This window comes from Hemibagrus wyckioides, linkage group LG03 (assembly GCF_019097595.1).
Source record: "Hemibagrus wyckioides isolate EC202008001 linkage group LG03, SWU_Hwy_1.0, whole genome shotgun sequence".
NCBI lineage: Eukaryota > Metazoa > Chordata > Actinopteri > Siluriformes > Bagridae > Hemibagrus > Hemibagrus wyckioides.
In genome coordinates, this window is record NC_080712.1 from 11167455 (window position 1) to 11183706 (window position 16252).

At 39.4% G+C, this 16252-nt stretch overlaps 1 protein-coding gene across 1 annotated transcript in view; it reads right to left on the reverse strand.

Annotated features, from left to right (window-relative positions):
- pgbd5 (piggyBac transposable element derived 5) overlaps window positions 1–16102 on the reverse strand; it is a 32679-nt gene extending 16577 nt beyond the window's left edge. Inside the window, exons 1-2 of the mRNA XM_058386172.1 lie at window positions 15497–16102; window positions 3686–4116 (exon numbers count right to left, since the gene is read on the reverse strand). Of these exons, the coding sequence (XP_058242155.1) occupies window positions 3686–4116; window positions 15497–15809 (744 nt within the window). The 5' untranslated portion in view covers window positions 15810–16102. The remainder of the gene's footprint in view (window positions 1–3685; window positions 4117–15496) is intronic.
- Window positions 16103–16252: the final 150 nt, after the last annotated feature.

The window sequence follows — 16252 nt, forward strand, 5'->3', positions numbered from 1 at the left end:
TGTAAGTAACAACTGTGGTGTAAAATCTCAAGACTGACAAAAAAAATGCCCCAGGATTTAGTAATTATTCACACATCTGCTCTTTTAGATCAAATTACTCAGTGATCAGACTCAGATCAGCTCAGGCACAAGTGATTATACAGTGGTTTAATATCATGAACCTTATAATTCATCCTCTTAGTGTAGATAAACACAGCAAAACGCAACTAACAATCTAAGAATACAAATTTGTTGGTTGGGATAAAATCATCAGCCTAATTCAAAGCAGTTCTCTACACTATTAAATACATTTCTCCAACAATTTCACCAACAGATTGGTGGTACTGTTATTCTCCCAAATGTCTTCATTGTAAGCTCAAGTATAGTATATGGAGAAAAATATGTAGACATCTGCCCATCACACCCATGCACTTTCTGAACATGCCATTCCAAATGTATTCTTCCTTTTGCTGTTATAATAAACTCCACTCTTCCAGGAAGGCTTTCCACTAGAATTTAGTACGTGGCTGTGGGAATTTCCCATTCAGCTGCAAGAGTGTTAATGAGGCCAGACTCTGATGTTGGATGAGAAGGTCTGGGATGTAGTCAGCATTTCAATACAATTGAAGTCAGGGCTCTTTGCAGGCTACTCAAGTTCCTCCACTCATCCCTCAGCAAACCATGTCTTCATGGAACTTGCTTTATGCATGGACGCATCGTCATGCTGGAGCAGACTAGGGCTTCTTAGTTCAAGTGAAGGAAAACTCTGTAGACTACAGCACAGAAAGACATTCTCGACAATTCTTTCAAGGCTCGTGTATAGGTGTGATGTTCAGGTGTCCACAAACCTTTGACCATGTAGTGCGTGAGTCTGATTTGGCCTGGTTTACAAATCACCATAGTGCTTGTAAACATAACAGTACTTTAAAGTTTAGGGATTGGACATGTTTTATGATGCACACCATGGCTAGTTTTTAGTTACAGAAATTATTCCAATACACCCTTTATCCATCTTCATCCAGTTTCAAGTGCCAAGTCTGGAGAGTGCAGCATGTTTGGATTCATGGGAAGTGCGAATTGAATTGGCTGAACTGGCAGTGATGTATTCACTGTGGCAGCTCAGTCCATTTGTTAATCAGTAAAAATGATTTATTGCTCAACCTTATTGGAACAATTCATTTTATTGGGTACAGTGTTTCATCCTGACCAGAAATGGTTCGAATAGAGGCAGGGCACTGCATAAGATATGAATGGGGCAATGTGTAACACACAAATTCTGTGCCTCTAGTAAAAAGAGCCAGTCGCCTCAGTGCTAAAGAGGTCAAAAAATCACATGTCGTTTCAGATTCTTATACTGACAGATAGATACACAGAAGATTTGCTGCATTAGTGATGGAGAAAATCTGTATTTTGTGTGTTTCTTGTCATTTTTGTCAACACATCATCTTGCTGATTCATTTCTGGCATACAAGGCTTTATTTTCAGACATATGGCTGAAACAATATCTTCCCAGGAGAGCCACAAAGACAGCTGCTGAGTGGACAGATCTTTACTTTATACTTTATGATCCCAGTGCACAGACAAAAGAACCTGAAAATAAAACATACACAATGCTCTTCACTCCACAAACATGCTGGAATTCAGTGTGAAAGCAAGCATCTTTGCCAGACTTTTATGTTTTAGGGAAAAACAACAATCTGTTGCCAGAAAAGTAACGATGGACGGACGGACGGACGGACGGACGGACAGACAGACAGACAGATAGATAGATAGATCAATAGATAGATAGATGTAGATTTAGGGTACATATTGTTGGAGCTAGCTGTACTAACTGTTACTTTATGTAGAAATGAAATTCCTGGGAAAAAACTCTAAATGTAATGGAAAACTGTAGTAATATGTCAAACCCCTCACATGTAAACCAGTACAAGCCCCGCATGGGTTAACATTCAAACATTAGCTCTGACAAGTGGGTCATCTTCCCTGCAATGTGCATAGAACCTGGGTAGAAGCTCCATAGTATTTCTCTCTCCTACTTGCTGTTAGTACCCAGGCTTTTGTGCTGTCTCCAGAAAATGACAAGCTGTGTGTAAAATGTCTAACACCTATTCTGAAAGGCTGGGCAAGATCCCTCACAGACTTCCTGAATTGACCACTGTGTCCTGTGGTGGCTTAAACACGAAAGATAAACGTAGAAGTGTAAAAATGTGTTCTTCAGATGATAATGCTCTAAGCATTAATTAGTGGAAGTGGTTCTTTCAGCGATTCTTGGCATGTTTAAATGGGATGGCGGTCTCTACAGACACCACCTACAGAATCCATTACAGGGGGCTCAATCAGCACCATAAATCATCGTCAGGAAGACTCCTTGCTGCTCAGTTAAACTAAAAAATGTGACTCTGAACATGGCCTCTAAACCACGGGGAGAGTCAGATGAGTTAAGAAGGAGAGAGCTTGACAGGTGGCACGCCTGCACTGCCTCTAATTACAGCTGGAGGGCCGACGTTTCGCCTTAAAATCCCCAACCCACTTCCTGCTGGAACAGAACCTCTCAGCCGCCTCGACTGTCCTAGTTTCTGACGATTTAATACAGCCAAGATTTGGTGGGAATTTGTGGGGTCCCTTGGTAATGTCTGAAACTGGCTTCTGTCAGTTCAGGGGCTCATTATACAAAAGCACAGATCTCATTACAGAACAAAAACATTTGAAGCTTGCCAAACATATAACTTTACCGAGTTTTGTAAATAAAGATCTGAATAGTGCTTTGCTGTTTTCTTCATTATGTACTAGGAACCCAGTCCCATTACTTAATGTGTGTTGTGAACAAACTTTTTACAGAAAAAAAACAGATTACTATATTAGATCCTCTAATGGAAAAGAAGAAAGCATTATTGTTGGGGGAAAAAAATAACACCCGTTTACTCACTTGGGGCAGCTCTGCAATGATATAAACTTTCTTCTTCTTCTAATTTTTTATAGCTTCTTCAGTATACTACACTCACAATGTCACTTTTTTGTAAACAATAGCTATAAATTCAACACTTAATAGGATTGAATTGAATATGATTGAATCGAGCTTTCCTATCAAGCCTTAGAACGGACAATTCTAACATTATTTGAACAAAGAAATTCCTTCATTTTTTAAATCCAGAAAAAGTAATCTGAAAACTAAACATTTAATTGATTGTAGATAGATAGATAGATAGATAGATAGATAGATAGATAGATAGATAGATAGATAGATAGATAGATAGATAGATAGATAGATGAATGCAGAGTTGCCAGTAAATCATATCAAATGTACAGTAAATATCTAAAACTGTTATAGTAAAATGATATATCTTACATTATATAAAATAACATAATGCACCTGTTTAAAAAGTACAATCTGTTATACTTTAATTGGTTAAAATTTGCAAATAATTGTACATTTCTGTGGTGTAAGAGAGGAATAATACACTTTGGGGCAATAGTCGAGTAAAAGGGTATAGTATTTGTCTACAATGACCCCCTGTTTTATATTTTATTCCTTAATTAATGCTATAATTCCTATATGTTAAGTATTGCAGTAAGTCAAGTTAGTTAATAGAAAAGTGAAAACCTTCACGTAAAGTGTTTCCATTTCTTATATAGATCTATCCTTTTAGCTGAAGCACCTGGAGATTGTGTAGTCAATGAAAGGTGTTATATTGATATACTCCTCTACCTGTGTTTGTGAGGGCCGGAAGGCACAGCTGAAGCTCTGCTGCAGTGAATCCAGGAAGGGCTGGATCTTGTAAAGGCCCTGATTACCACCTTGGCTTGAACGGAAGGCCACGATATGGAAGTATTTAAGGATCTTCTCGAAGCGTGCCTGGTTCATCTTGAGTGCTATGCTGCGGTTGCTGAAGAAGCCACTGCTCCAGATGCTCAGGACGGATTCACAGCGGTGCACACTGGTGGAGATCACGAAGCCCAGGAAGGCTTTCATCTCAGCCGCTGTCACGTTGGTCCAGCCTTCGTCACTGCCAAAGCGTTCCTGGTACTTCTTAGCGTACATGTTGGTCTGAGTCACCATGTTCTGAATGACGTTGTCAGGTACGAAGAGCTGGAAGAAATCCATGGCTGTGGCAGTGGCCGGCATTTTCTGTGTAGGACCTGACGTTGGAATTAAACACACAATAGTTATTGTATTATGCCGCAAATACAACACAGCACAGGTGTTCATGTGAAACCTTAAATCCTCATCTAATACTGCCTCGTTTGTTTTTGGTTTTGGTTTCAGAGTATTTAAATTTCTTCAGTGGTTTGTAAAACTGAAACCCACATGTTCCATGATGGAAAGGAAAACCTCTCTAGTATGCAAAGTTATATGAAGTACCGACAAGCAACTGAGGTATTCAGAATACTACTGGCTTGTAAGATGTATTATCATAACTTATTGTTTAGGCCAAAATTACTGAGAACAGTGAATGGTAGATGAACACAGACCATAAGAACTAAAATCACATGTACCAAAGTACAGTAATTAACAAAAAGTTAGTATTTTGTAATAAAGATTTATTTAAAAAATCGGGCCAAGATAAGGTATGATTGATGCATAGAACTTATTATTAACCTTGTACTGACTCAGTTTTGATAACCTGAGTATAAGGTTTGCTCATTAAAATCAAATTATAAACATTATTAATCCAGTAAATGTCTCCTATTAGCTTTTTATCCAATGATTCTTCTTAAAGCATGTCATTTAATAACTACTATAAATATCTCGATAACTACAGCATCTACTTTTCTTTTTGTCTACAGAATAAAGCAAAGCAAATAGCACACAAATCCAAAACTGTAGCTGATTATAGGTTTAAAGGATTTGGCATGTGGACTAATAGTTACGAAAGTAGCCTTAGTGAATTTCCAACAGAACAGAATGTGAATATGTTCTATTTCTGTCAACTGCTATATTTATATATATTTTAAATAGGCTATGAAAAGATGACAAAAACACACCAATTAAATAGAGCACTGGAGTGATCTGGACAAGAGCTTGCTTTGTTTGAAATATCAGTTATTCAAATTTAATATATCCTTAAGCTACTCCAACATTTCCATCTCTATTAAGTGTAGGGTAAAAAAAAAAAAAATGTATTAGAAATAGAAAAGATATTTAGTTATGAGAGGAATGTAAACCTGGCCCCCTCAATGGATTTGGGAATTTTTTTTAATGGCTTAAATAAGGCTGATTATTTTATCAATGGTGCTTTAAAAACTTATATTTTCAATACAGTCCTGTCGCTGGATCATTATGAGTGTCTTTTCATCTGTTTTTACAGAATAATTTGTGCTTGTGCGTACAATATGGCTGCAAACCAATCTGAATGAATGGCTGAATGAACATGGAAGTACAGCTGATATAAGTGCTTGAGTAAGTTTTGTATTATCACGCTTCCCCTATCTAAAAACACAGGAAAAACTCACTAAATCTAAATTACTGATTGAACACCACTTTGGGATCATCATCATCATCATCATCAGCTCTAGGATCTGGATGTTGGCATGAATAGTGTCATCTGCATGTTGCAGTGACTCACTATAAGCCCCTCTGGCAGATCTAAACCCTTCAGTGAATCCTCAGAAGCACAGATGCTGTTCCTTTCCCACACTTTCTTTCCTTAGAGGCCTTTTTCCGCTTGAAAAAAAAAATGATGGCAATCCCTCCAACTGCATGTTTTTTTTGCTTTTCTTTTTTTTTTCCTGCCATTTTACCCACCATTATTCTGTGCTTGCTACTGTCTCTTCTAAGATTTCGTTGGTTATGTCAGAGACGAACAGCTGCTGCACATGGCAAGACCTGGACATTGCACTTGGAGTCAAGTCTGTTGCAGGCTCTAGAGACTGAAATCAAACTGCTCTGTGTAGTTTATTCCACAGGGCTTTTTTGACAACCTCTGGCTGGCAGCACAAAAGAAAGCTGATGCAGAGTCCGTGAAAGTGGCCATACACTCGAATGTCAGTTTCTTAATAGAGTCATATCTAGATGTGCTTCTGCTGCTGTCCCAACTGGTCATAACCATCTCCGCCTCCAAATCATGCATGGTGGGTGATGCATATGGCAAACAAAATTGGAAACACATCAGAGATTTCAGTAATCATCTGGTTGGTTGTACTCTACAGGATTTCTACAGTTTTTTTTAACAGTCTGCCTGGAAACCAAGCTGCGTGATGTTCTACTTCCCTCATGGAAGAAGGAAGCTGTCGAGTTTACAGCTGTGACAATGAGTGCTTCTGTGGGTCAGCTAAACACTGGATTTTCACAGTATACACTCATTAACTTGCACGACTTAATTGGTCTGTTTTTGCAGGAACATCGACTTGATGCTGAGCAAAATGAACTGTGATTGCTTGCTTTACATGTCAGTCAGACACCCTCTTGAGCAGTCCTTGGTCAATAAAACCTGCTATGGAGTCCAGACCTCCTGCTGTCAGTCTGAAGGTCTGGAGCAAGGCTAGCTCTCCTTTATCATTCCACAGCTATCAGCCAGGGAGGGTGACGGCCGTCGTGGGTTTCCTCCAATACTTCATTTTTTTTTTTTAAACTGCTGCTCATGCTGTATCACAGGACATGGGAGGAATATCTAACCACCCCGTTTTACATGCCTGACCTCACAGATGCTAGTGTGGCTGTGACTGATAGGCGAGAGAGAGTATAAAACTCCGCCCACCCAGACAGCACAACCATTTTGTTTTCTTCTAGCCACAGATGGCTGTGATGTTTTCTGATTTCAAACTCGACGGCAGAACAATCACTTTAAACTAGAATATTATTTATGACTATATATGCTGACAAGTTAACCACATTACTTATATTTTATTCCGATGATCAACATTTGCTATATTTATTTTTACTACACTACTTACTCAAACGTGCTATACTTGCATATTGTTAAAACATTGACACGAATAAAGAAAGCATAGCAAAATTTGTGTGCTCTTATTTTATGATCAGATTTATTCAAGTCAATCCTTGATAACTAATAGCTAAAGAGTCTGCTCCAACACTGTGCCATGAGACTTCTTCTCAGCTAATGATTTTAAGCAAGCCAGGTGCAGACATCACAGAGAAATGACATCAAAACCTCATCCTTCTGCTTTTCGTCCTATGATCTTGTGCTACTAATGACCGTTCAGCCACCCAGCGCTGATCAAATAAAGCTCAAAATATCATGAAGGAAGTGTGTTCATAAAGGAAGTGCCAACTTACTGAGAGAGAGTTCAAGCGAAGTATTCTGGGCTGAGGATCTTCAGTATAAAATCATACCAGAGAGCAAACCAGCTTTGCTGTATGTTTCTTAGCTAATAATATTAGCATGTAGGCTTGAATTTCTAAACGTTCACAGTGTGAGCTCTCCATACCTCCATGTGCAGTGTAACAGCAGATTCATTTGATAGCAGCAGTGTATAAAAGCCTTTATCTTTCCTGAACCCTGTGTGTAAAATAAAAATGTTCTAAAGAGGGTCCAGATGTTCATTCACCATTTCATTTTTATTTACAAGAATAGTTTTGGCTTTGTGAGAAACCCTGTCAAATTGAATAGACTTATCGCTTCTTAATGTCTAACACCTTACTGACCTTATTAAGGTTTTCTGTGCATTGAGTTATTGATGCTATGGCTTTAGGACAAAAAAATATATATTGGGTTCATGAAATATTTCTTATAATTATTCCACTGATTCAGAAACAAACCCATTTTAATATCCCTTGGCTTTACCTTGAATATTACTGGCTTCCATTTCTCCAAATGCGTAGATATTTTGTTGGTTTTATTCTGCATTAATTGAATCTATTTTTTATTCGATTTTTAGTCACTGCATGCTGTGCTGTGTATGTATATGTGACAAAGAGAGAATTTGAACCTTTGAATTAAAATAAGAATCCTTGACATTAATTGAATATATAAATACTAAAAAAGAATCTTTTATATCATACATATGTTTGCAAATACACAGACAGACAAAATATAAAGAAGCAAGCAAACACATCATGGTCATTGTGAATCTGGCCTAACTTGCTAATGATTATGATCTTTATATAATCTACATTGAATCCATCTCCACTGTCCAATAATCCATCTCCACTGTCCAATAAACAGACCAATTCAACACCAAAGCAGTTTTTTAAAATTAAATATATATATATATATATATATATATATATATATATATATATATATATATATATATATATATATATATATATATATATATATATATATATATATATATATATATGGATGGGATGGCACTCGGTCTAGGGTGTGTCCTGCCTGAATATCCGATGATGCCTGAGATGCACAGGCTCCCCGTGACCCGAGGATAGATCGGAAAAACGGTACAGACAATGAATATGCAGTCTGCATATTCATTGCATATTCAGTCAGCTTGGGGCAGTGAAAATTGGGTCAACATTTCATTCTAAGCCTAGTAAACACCTAGGAAAAATAAGGTCTGAGTTGCGATTGTCTCACACTGAAATAAGACCCAATTCTGCATCTGTTGCTCCAGCAGTTATGCCTGAAACCATACCATCAACCATTGAAATGCTCTCACGTGACTACCGTGAGCTACTCACCTGCTGCTCCATGTTGCCCTTAAGCGTTATGCATACAACACGAAAACTTTATAAAAGCCTTAACCTTGTAATATATCCACTATTCCACCTGGACTTTGTCTATATAGCTGGGAAACAGACCCAGCATGCACAAGCTCACAGCCGTGACAAAGACCAGCACACCGTTTACAGAGCTTTATCTAATCCACAGGATCTTTTCTGAACACTAATCAGCATGTTGAAATGAAACTTTTCAAAACATAGTAACTGTCTGGAGATTTTGCTCGGCCAGGAAAACACTCACTTTCGCAGGTTTATTTAAGACTGAGGAGAACCGACAGTTTATCTAATAATATCTAATAATCCTGCCCTAAACTACTTACTTCTTTTTTTATTCAGTTTCAGTGTATGTTTACTGTGAAAGGCTTCCAAATGTTTGGGGGTTTTTTTCATGTCAATGAAATACTGTATGTAGACCTATAGATCCTGATGTATTTTATGTGTTTTACTTTAAATTGTAGTAGCAATAGCCAAATGATTCATTCAGTTCTGTACAGTTGCAGAAAATATGAATGGACTTAGGGCTGTGATCATATTTTCATCACAATTTAACATAACGGTGATGTTTCGTAGCTAAAGTTTGATAATACATTACATTTTTCTAAATATATCTATTTGATATATAATTTGAGCTATTTGTTTAAAACTACAATATGCACTGAAATATTGGTGCTTAATTAAAGTAGGAATAGTCTTGTGTGGTGCAGTTTGATGTTACACTGATACTGTTATACATCTAAAAAATGCTCTGGAGAGAACCACCAGTGACAAAGAAACAATATACAGGTTAGAATTAAAGGATATAAAAGTCATATAGAGGTCCAATAAGACATAGGTTGCTTCACATTCAGAATAATGTTGGTACAAATGTACCAATGGTGTTTATGCTGTAGCCTAAGGCATCAGTATTGACATAATAATGTGTACACACTGACTATTTACCTTACCCTACTACCCATCTGATACACTGTCAACGCCTTTGTTTATAAAAGCATGCAGTTTGTATGATGACTGATTATTATCTCAACGTAAAAACACAAGTCAGCCTCAAAAGACCATATAAATCAATCATAAGCTTTTATGAACCCGGACTACTGCAGGTCTCATTCGCTTTCATTACAGTATGTGCACTCGTTGTGTCATATATAATGTATGCTAATGTTAATTCTACTCTTTGTCACTCTCTGACCCTGTGATGATGGTTTCTGAAGCCCTGCTGTAGTTGGCGGTGTTCCTATAGCTGCACAGAATGACACTGAATTAGAGCGAAAGGTCTGGATCGGTCAGCATGACGACCCTCTGTGCTTTGAAGTGCGTCAATGTGCTGAGTTTTTAAAACCATAAAAACCTGGATATATTATAGAAAGGTGAAGCAGACATGGCGGCAAGCGGACTTTAAATACTCGCTGTTTAGACAGTACAAATATCGTGATCTAACAGGCGAACACTGAGGGCAGTGAGATGAGATAACAATCATGTGATAGTGCCAAGGGCACTGACAGCATGGTACTGTATGGTCAAGGCATGGTGCCACTTATCAGCTGGAAGCAAAGTCCCTAAAAAAACAATCAGCAGATGGCCAATTTTCCGTTCACGATAACTAGCAGAGGTCTGGGGGAAGTGCTGTGGAAGCATGCACCATTTATCTACAGCCACAGCTGCAGGGTCAGTGTGTGATCAAACACATGAGCAGGGCAGAGGAATGGATCAGTCCAGGTGGGTTAAATCAGCATCAGGTTTATGTGCTTCATCTTCACAAGAGGAGAGCACTGGGCCTGGAGGTCTGTAGGGTTCAAGGCAACATCATGTCCTAATATTTAACCTCTAGAGCGCAAACCAACTTGCCTAAAAATGTTTTTAAAAATACCAGTTATCTAAGTAGCAAGAGAAATAAAACATTACAGCGTGTATACATAGTTTACAACTGCTCTCCCATCCGTGCTAAATCTGCTGTACTGAGAGAAATGTAATAGATAGATAGATAGATAGATAGATAGATAGATAGATAGATAGATAGATAGATAGATAGATAGATAGATAGATAGATAGATAGATAGATAGATAGATAGATAGATAGATAGAGAGGCAGGGAGGGATTTTTATGTGGTTTTTATGTGGCTCTGCCCCACACTGTTGCCACACAGCTGGAAGCACACAGATGTATAGAATGTCCTTCTATGCTGTAGTGTTAAGATTTCCCTATATTGGAATTAAGAGGAACAAACCTCTTCCAGCATGAAGAGACGACGCGAGATCCATGAAGACATGGTGTGTTAAGTTTGGAGTAGAAGAACCCAAGTGATCCACTCAAAGCCCTGATTCTGACTCAACCCCACTGAACATATTTAGGATGAAGCAGAACACACAGCCAAACACACAGTTGACTGAACAGAAATAGCTCAACATTCTTCTTTATGGAAAGTAAGTAAGGGCTAGGAACCTTGCTAACTTTTAGCAAAAGCTAGGAACCTTCCTAACTTTGCTAAGTTTCATATTATCTGTCTAAATGAGTGGCATTTCTCATTTGGGCTAAAACCAAAATTAAAATCCTTACTAAAGTGTGCGCTATTTACAAGTATGCACCAAGTTACATGCAAGATAAACTCAAGCTAATATAAGTAGAATACTTTCTACAGCTACAGACTTAGCAAGAGCCATGTGTACAAGATGTTTAGAAGCTAAGCAGACCCTCCAGAATTTTGTGGTTTTGCAATGGCAGAAGTTTATTATTACAAATTCTGCAATATTCATATAGTAGGGGCTTGGAATTTTTTCAAAATGATCACAGATCTTCTGCAGACTCGGGCCTGGAATCACTGTGACCTCATCATAAAGAGCATTCAGCTAAAGCCCTCTTCTTTTCACGAGCATCGAACGTGAGTATAGCTATCATAGAAAGCAATTATATCGGTGTCTGTGCTCACATTTAAGGCAATTCAAGTAGCAAAAAGGGGCACAAAAAACCTTGCAATTTGCATCACAAATTTAAAAAATAGCTGCAGAAAAATCAAGCACTTTTGGCCGGAACACACTAAACACCGTAAACTCTTTTCAGGGACTTGCTGACGACACATGACTCAGAGTTAAAAAGGAACTCTTACAATGTGCTACAAATAAAAGTAAGTGAAACTGATCATGCAGACACATTAGCGTGTAAAGAGCTAAGTGACATTGATTTATGTGCACTGTTACACAGTCAGAGTTACAGGTTCAATAGTTATTAAGCAAACACGGCAATATATTAACCAGGCCATCTTCGCATGCTGGCCTGACTAATATTCACACTATCTCATGATCATGATGCCAGTGCCTGTAATAGCACTAGGCCAAAGCTAAGTGGTTGCTCTTTCATCTGCTGTGTTCTAGGGTGGTGTTAAAGTGTTTTCATTCATTAGCTCTGCTCTCTCTTTCTCATCTGTCTTTCATGCTGACCGACGCGTAGACAATTAGAGACGTCTTTACTTCCACAGAAAAACATCTTTAATACAGAAGGATGAAAAAAGATAGGCACACTTCTGACCTTGGAGGTTAACAAAGTTAAACTAATATTCTTTCTGTTGGAATAAACAGAATCATTAATAACTCCTGGCAGTGCTGTTGCTTGTTGCTATCTTTAGACTGCTGCCAATTTGCAATAGCAGAAGCAGTTGCTTTTAAGCAGTTGCAGGCAACCACACACTGCTGTAATGCCCTGGCTGTACTTGAGGGTATCCTGGTAGGTTTTGAATTGATTGCAAAAGTGTCTCCATTTTTGTTTGGTCTTCTCAGAAAAGCCAATCTGAAGCCGTCTGATCTACTCACAGTCCAGTTGTGGCTACCCAAATGTAAAATATTGGACATGTTCAGTATTCAGAGAGAGAGGCATGCCAGAGTCACTTGTGTTCAGATCACAACGTACATCCTTTAATACTACAATAAAACAAGAACATTGTGTTATTTCTCTCTCCCTCTGTCTGTTGAGCTACATGTTGCTCCTGTTGTCTGATCCTGAATGACTCTCTGGACTTTCCTGGCCCATCATGATGCTCTACTTCTTCTTGGAGCTTCATTCACTTGGGAATCACTCACTGCTGAGCTTGTATGGAGTTTTTCTTGTTCTCCCCTGCTCATACCAGTTTCCTCCCACCTCCCCAAAGCATGCCAGAAGGTGGACTGAATGTGCTAAGCTGCTCTTCAGTGTAGTGTGAATGAATGTGTGAAAGTGTGTTTGCATGGTGCCTTGTGAAAAACTGCCATTCCATCCAGGGATATATTCTGACCTCATGCCCAGTGTTCCCAGTATAGTCTCTGGATCCACCAAAAAGCAGTGACTTAAGATGATTGAATGATATTTATACAGATCAGCATTCTATAGTGTGGAGGAAAACTGCTGGGTTTTATGAAGGACTGATAACCAGTGACATGCAGTCTGAAGTGTTGTGAGTCTTGTTTGCTGTGGAAATTCAGTGAGATCTCAGATTCCAGGTGTTGGGATCAGTGATTTGTAAACATAATCTGAACATGTAGGGCAAATCTTGTAGGAGGTTTAAAAAAATTTCCAACTTGGGTTAGGATTGAATAAATCTTGTTTCATCCTGTCATGTGGCCCGGGTATGAGTCATGCTGGACAAAAGATTCTGCCAAATGCAATAAATATAACTGGAAATTTTAATGATAGCCAGTAAGCGTCTATACACATCACCTTAGACGACAGAAATGAACAGTATAAACTAACAGTACTAATACACACTCACCATCCACTTTATTAGGGACACTTGTACACCTGCACACTGATGCAGCCAATCATGTGGCAGCAGCACAATCTATACCATCATCCAGATCAAGAGCTTCAGCTGATGTTCACATTAAACAACAGAATGAAGAAAAAGTGTGATCGCTGTGACTTAAATAATGCCATAGTGGTTGGCACCAGAAGGGCTGGTTTAAATCTTTCAGTAACTGCAGATCTAGAATTTTCACACACAACACTTTCTAGAGTTTACACAGAATGGTGTGAAAAACAAAACCACTGAGTGAGTGACAATTCTGTGGGTGAGAATGCCTTGTTGATAAGAGAGGACAGAGGAAATGGCCAGATCTATGGTTCTAGCTGCCAGGAAGGGTATAGCAACTTACTCTTTGCATCTGTGGTGAGCAGAAAAGCATCTCAATATGTATATATATATATAACACATAAAATGTTGAGGTGGATGAGCTACAACAGCAAAAGGATTTTTCTCATTGATACAGCTGAAGATTAGAAACAAATACCTGGTCTTTAGCTGTCAAGTTTGACTCAGAGTCTTGTTCTTGACTGATATGAGTGAAAGCTGATGTAGTCTTCTGCTGTTGTAGGCCATCCACCTAATAGTTTGATGTGTTGTGTGTTCTGAGATGCTTTTCTGCTCATCATGTTTATAAACAGTGATTGGCTCAAGTCAATCTACATCAACAAGGTGTTTTAGCCTACAGACCCTCCACTCCCAACACCTCATCCTCACATTACTCACTTTGTTGTGTTTCTTAAGTAATACAGCAGCCTGCATTATTACAGAGACAACAGTAATTTGAAGCTTTAAGAATAATGAGTCAGAGCTGCCAGCCCACGCTCTTGCATTAAAACACAGTTCATCCACATACTCTCCTTCAGAGTAACCCATTGATTATTTCAACTTCCTTTGAGAATGACTGCGTTTATCTTACACATGATCATATGTCACTGTCATCCTTATGTGACATTAGGAAATAATGATGTTTCGTAGACATCTGATCATTAAACATGACCATGACTTTTGTTACAGTGTCATGTGAGGAGCTCATTCACTCTTACCCTTATAATATGAAGCAGCAACCAGACCATGCATTTGCATTTTGCACAGGCTCTAAAAACCACATGCATTAAACCCCATGGCTTAACTTCCTGCCATGCAAAATGTGTGCAGCCCAACAATTTCAATATGGGTTACATATCATACTGCTTATATTATTGAAACTTTATATTTATCCTGTGTGTTTGCTGACATTCATATGTGTCACCCTGCAACCAGCATTCAGAGAGATGTTTAGTGTTTTTGCTGCTGGATCATGTCCACTGAACAACCTGCTGTCTGAATATGGTTTCTTTCCTTTTGAACAGGAACTATTTTATCACTGAAGTGAACCCTGTCTATTCCCTATTCGATCATTTTTGATGAGTTTTGATTATGGTCTTTGTGGAGTGTGCATGTTCTTCCTGCATCTGTGTGGGCTTCCTCCATGTTGTCTTTCCTCCTACAACTCAAAAAACATGCAAGCAGATGGACTACAATAAACTGGCTTTGTGTGAATGCGATGGACTGGAATCCCGTTCAGGGTGTATTCCTACCTCTTTTCCACTGTTCCCAAGATCTACCACGACCCTGACCAGGAAAAAGCTCTTACTGAAAATTCATGAATGAATTCTGATATAGCTGGATTTTGGAAGCTCATTATCACCAGTGTCAAAATCAGGGGGTATCTTTTAAGTCTTTTGAACCTTTAATATGTGTATTTTTCTTAGGAAGGTATACCTTTAAAACTAATTTAGGACCTAATTGACCTTCATTATCACGATTGTCCATTGGGAAACACACAGGTACCTTATTCCTGAATCCTGGCAAGGATATTTTCAGTAATGCTATTACATTACGTTTGAGAAATGATGAGAAATATTCTGTGACCATGACGCTCCATTACATGATCTTCCATTACTGTAGCATCATATAACCTGTGATGCATAATTTGGACATTAAAATGTCTTCCCTAATCTATGACATTTGTAGAAAGTCAGAAATGTTTGTAAAGCTGATTTTTCCCGACGCATCCCTTTAAGCCGGATCCTAGGGCTTGTGGGAGTCCGCGTCGTGTCCGTTGCCTTACCGTGTGTGTCTTTATAGTGTGGGGTGTCGGTGTCCTGTAACGCATCATTCCATCCATCCTCCTCTTCTCCCTCTTTCAGCTCCGCGTGTCCAGCAGAGGCCGAGCCGGGAGGAGGAGCGCGCGTGCCTCCGGCCCCTGCACCGCTCGCCTCCGCACAGCTGTCCGAGTTGGAGTCTCCGGTGGTGCTGTAAAACGGGTTCTCGCTGCTGTCGTCTCCCGACTCCCCGAACACGTCGTCCGAAATCTGCAAGCTCTCGTAGCGGGAGCGGGCCGCTTCGAGCAGCGACAGCGCCCTCCGCCCGCACTCCGCCATCACGCGTCAGAGCCGGCGCACGGTTGTGCGAGCTTCGGCGTCTGCAAGTAAGTCCGTGACGAGCCGAAGCTCCAGCATGCGGTCCGACTTTCCCCACAGACTCACTCCCGTTAACGCACGCGGGGATCTCGACGCGTCTTTCCCGAATGTCACAGAACTGAGTCAAACCAAGCGAGAGCTGTTCCCATTGAGTGTAGTGCTGAAACCGGCTCGGAGACGCACGAGCGAGCGGACAACCAAAAACTAGCGTGTACAGGAGCATCCGTTAGGGCGCGCCTCTCTCTCTCTCTCTCTCTCTCTCTCTCTCTCTACGGTTCCTCAAAAATCACCTGACTCGCCCTCACGCTGCTGGCCAATAGCATGATTCTCTGAAGCCAACGTCAAATATCGTCTTGCCAAGAGGGATTTTATGGATGCGTTCACAATTCATACTAAGGAGTAAT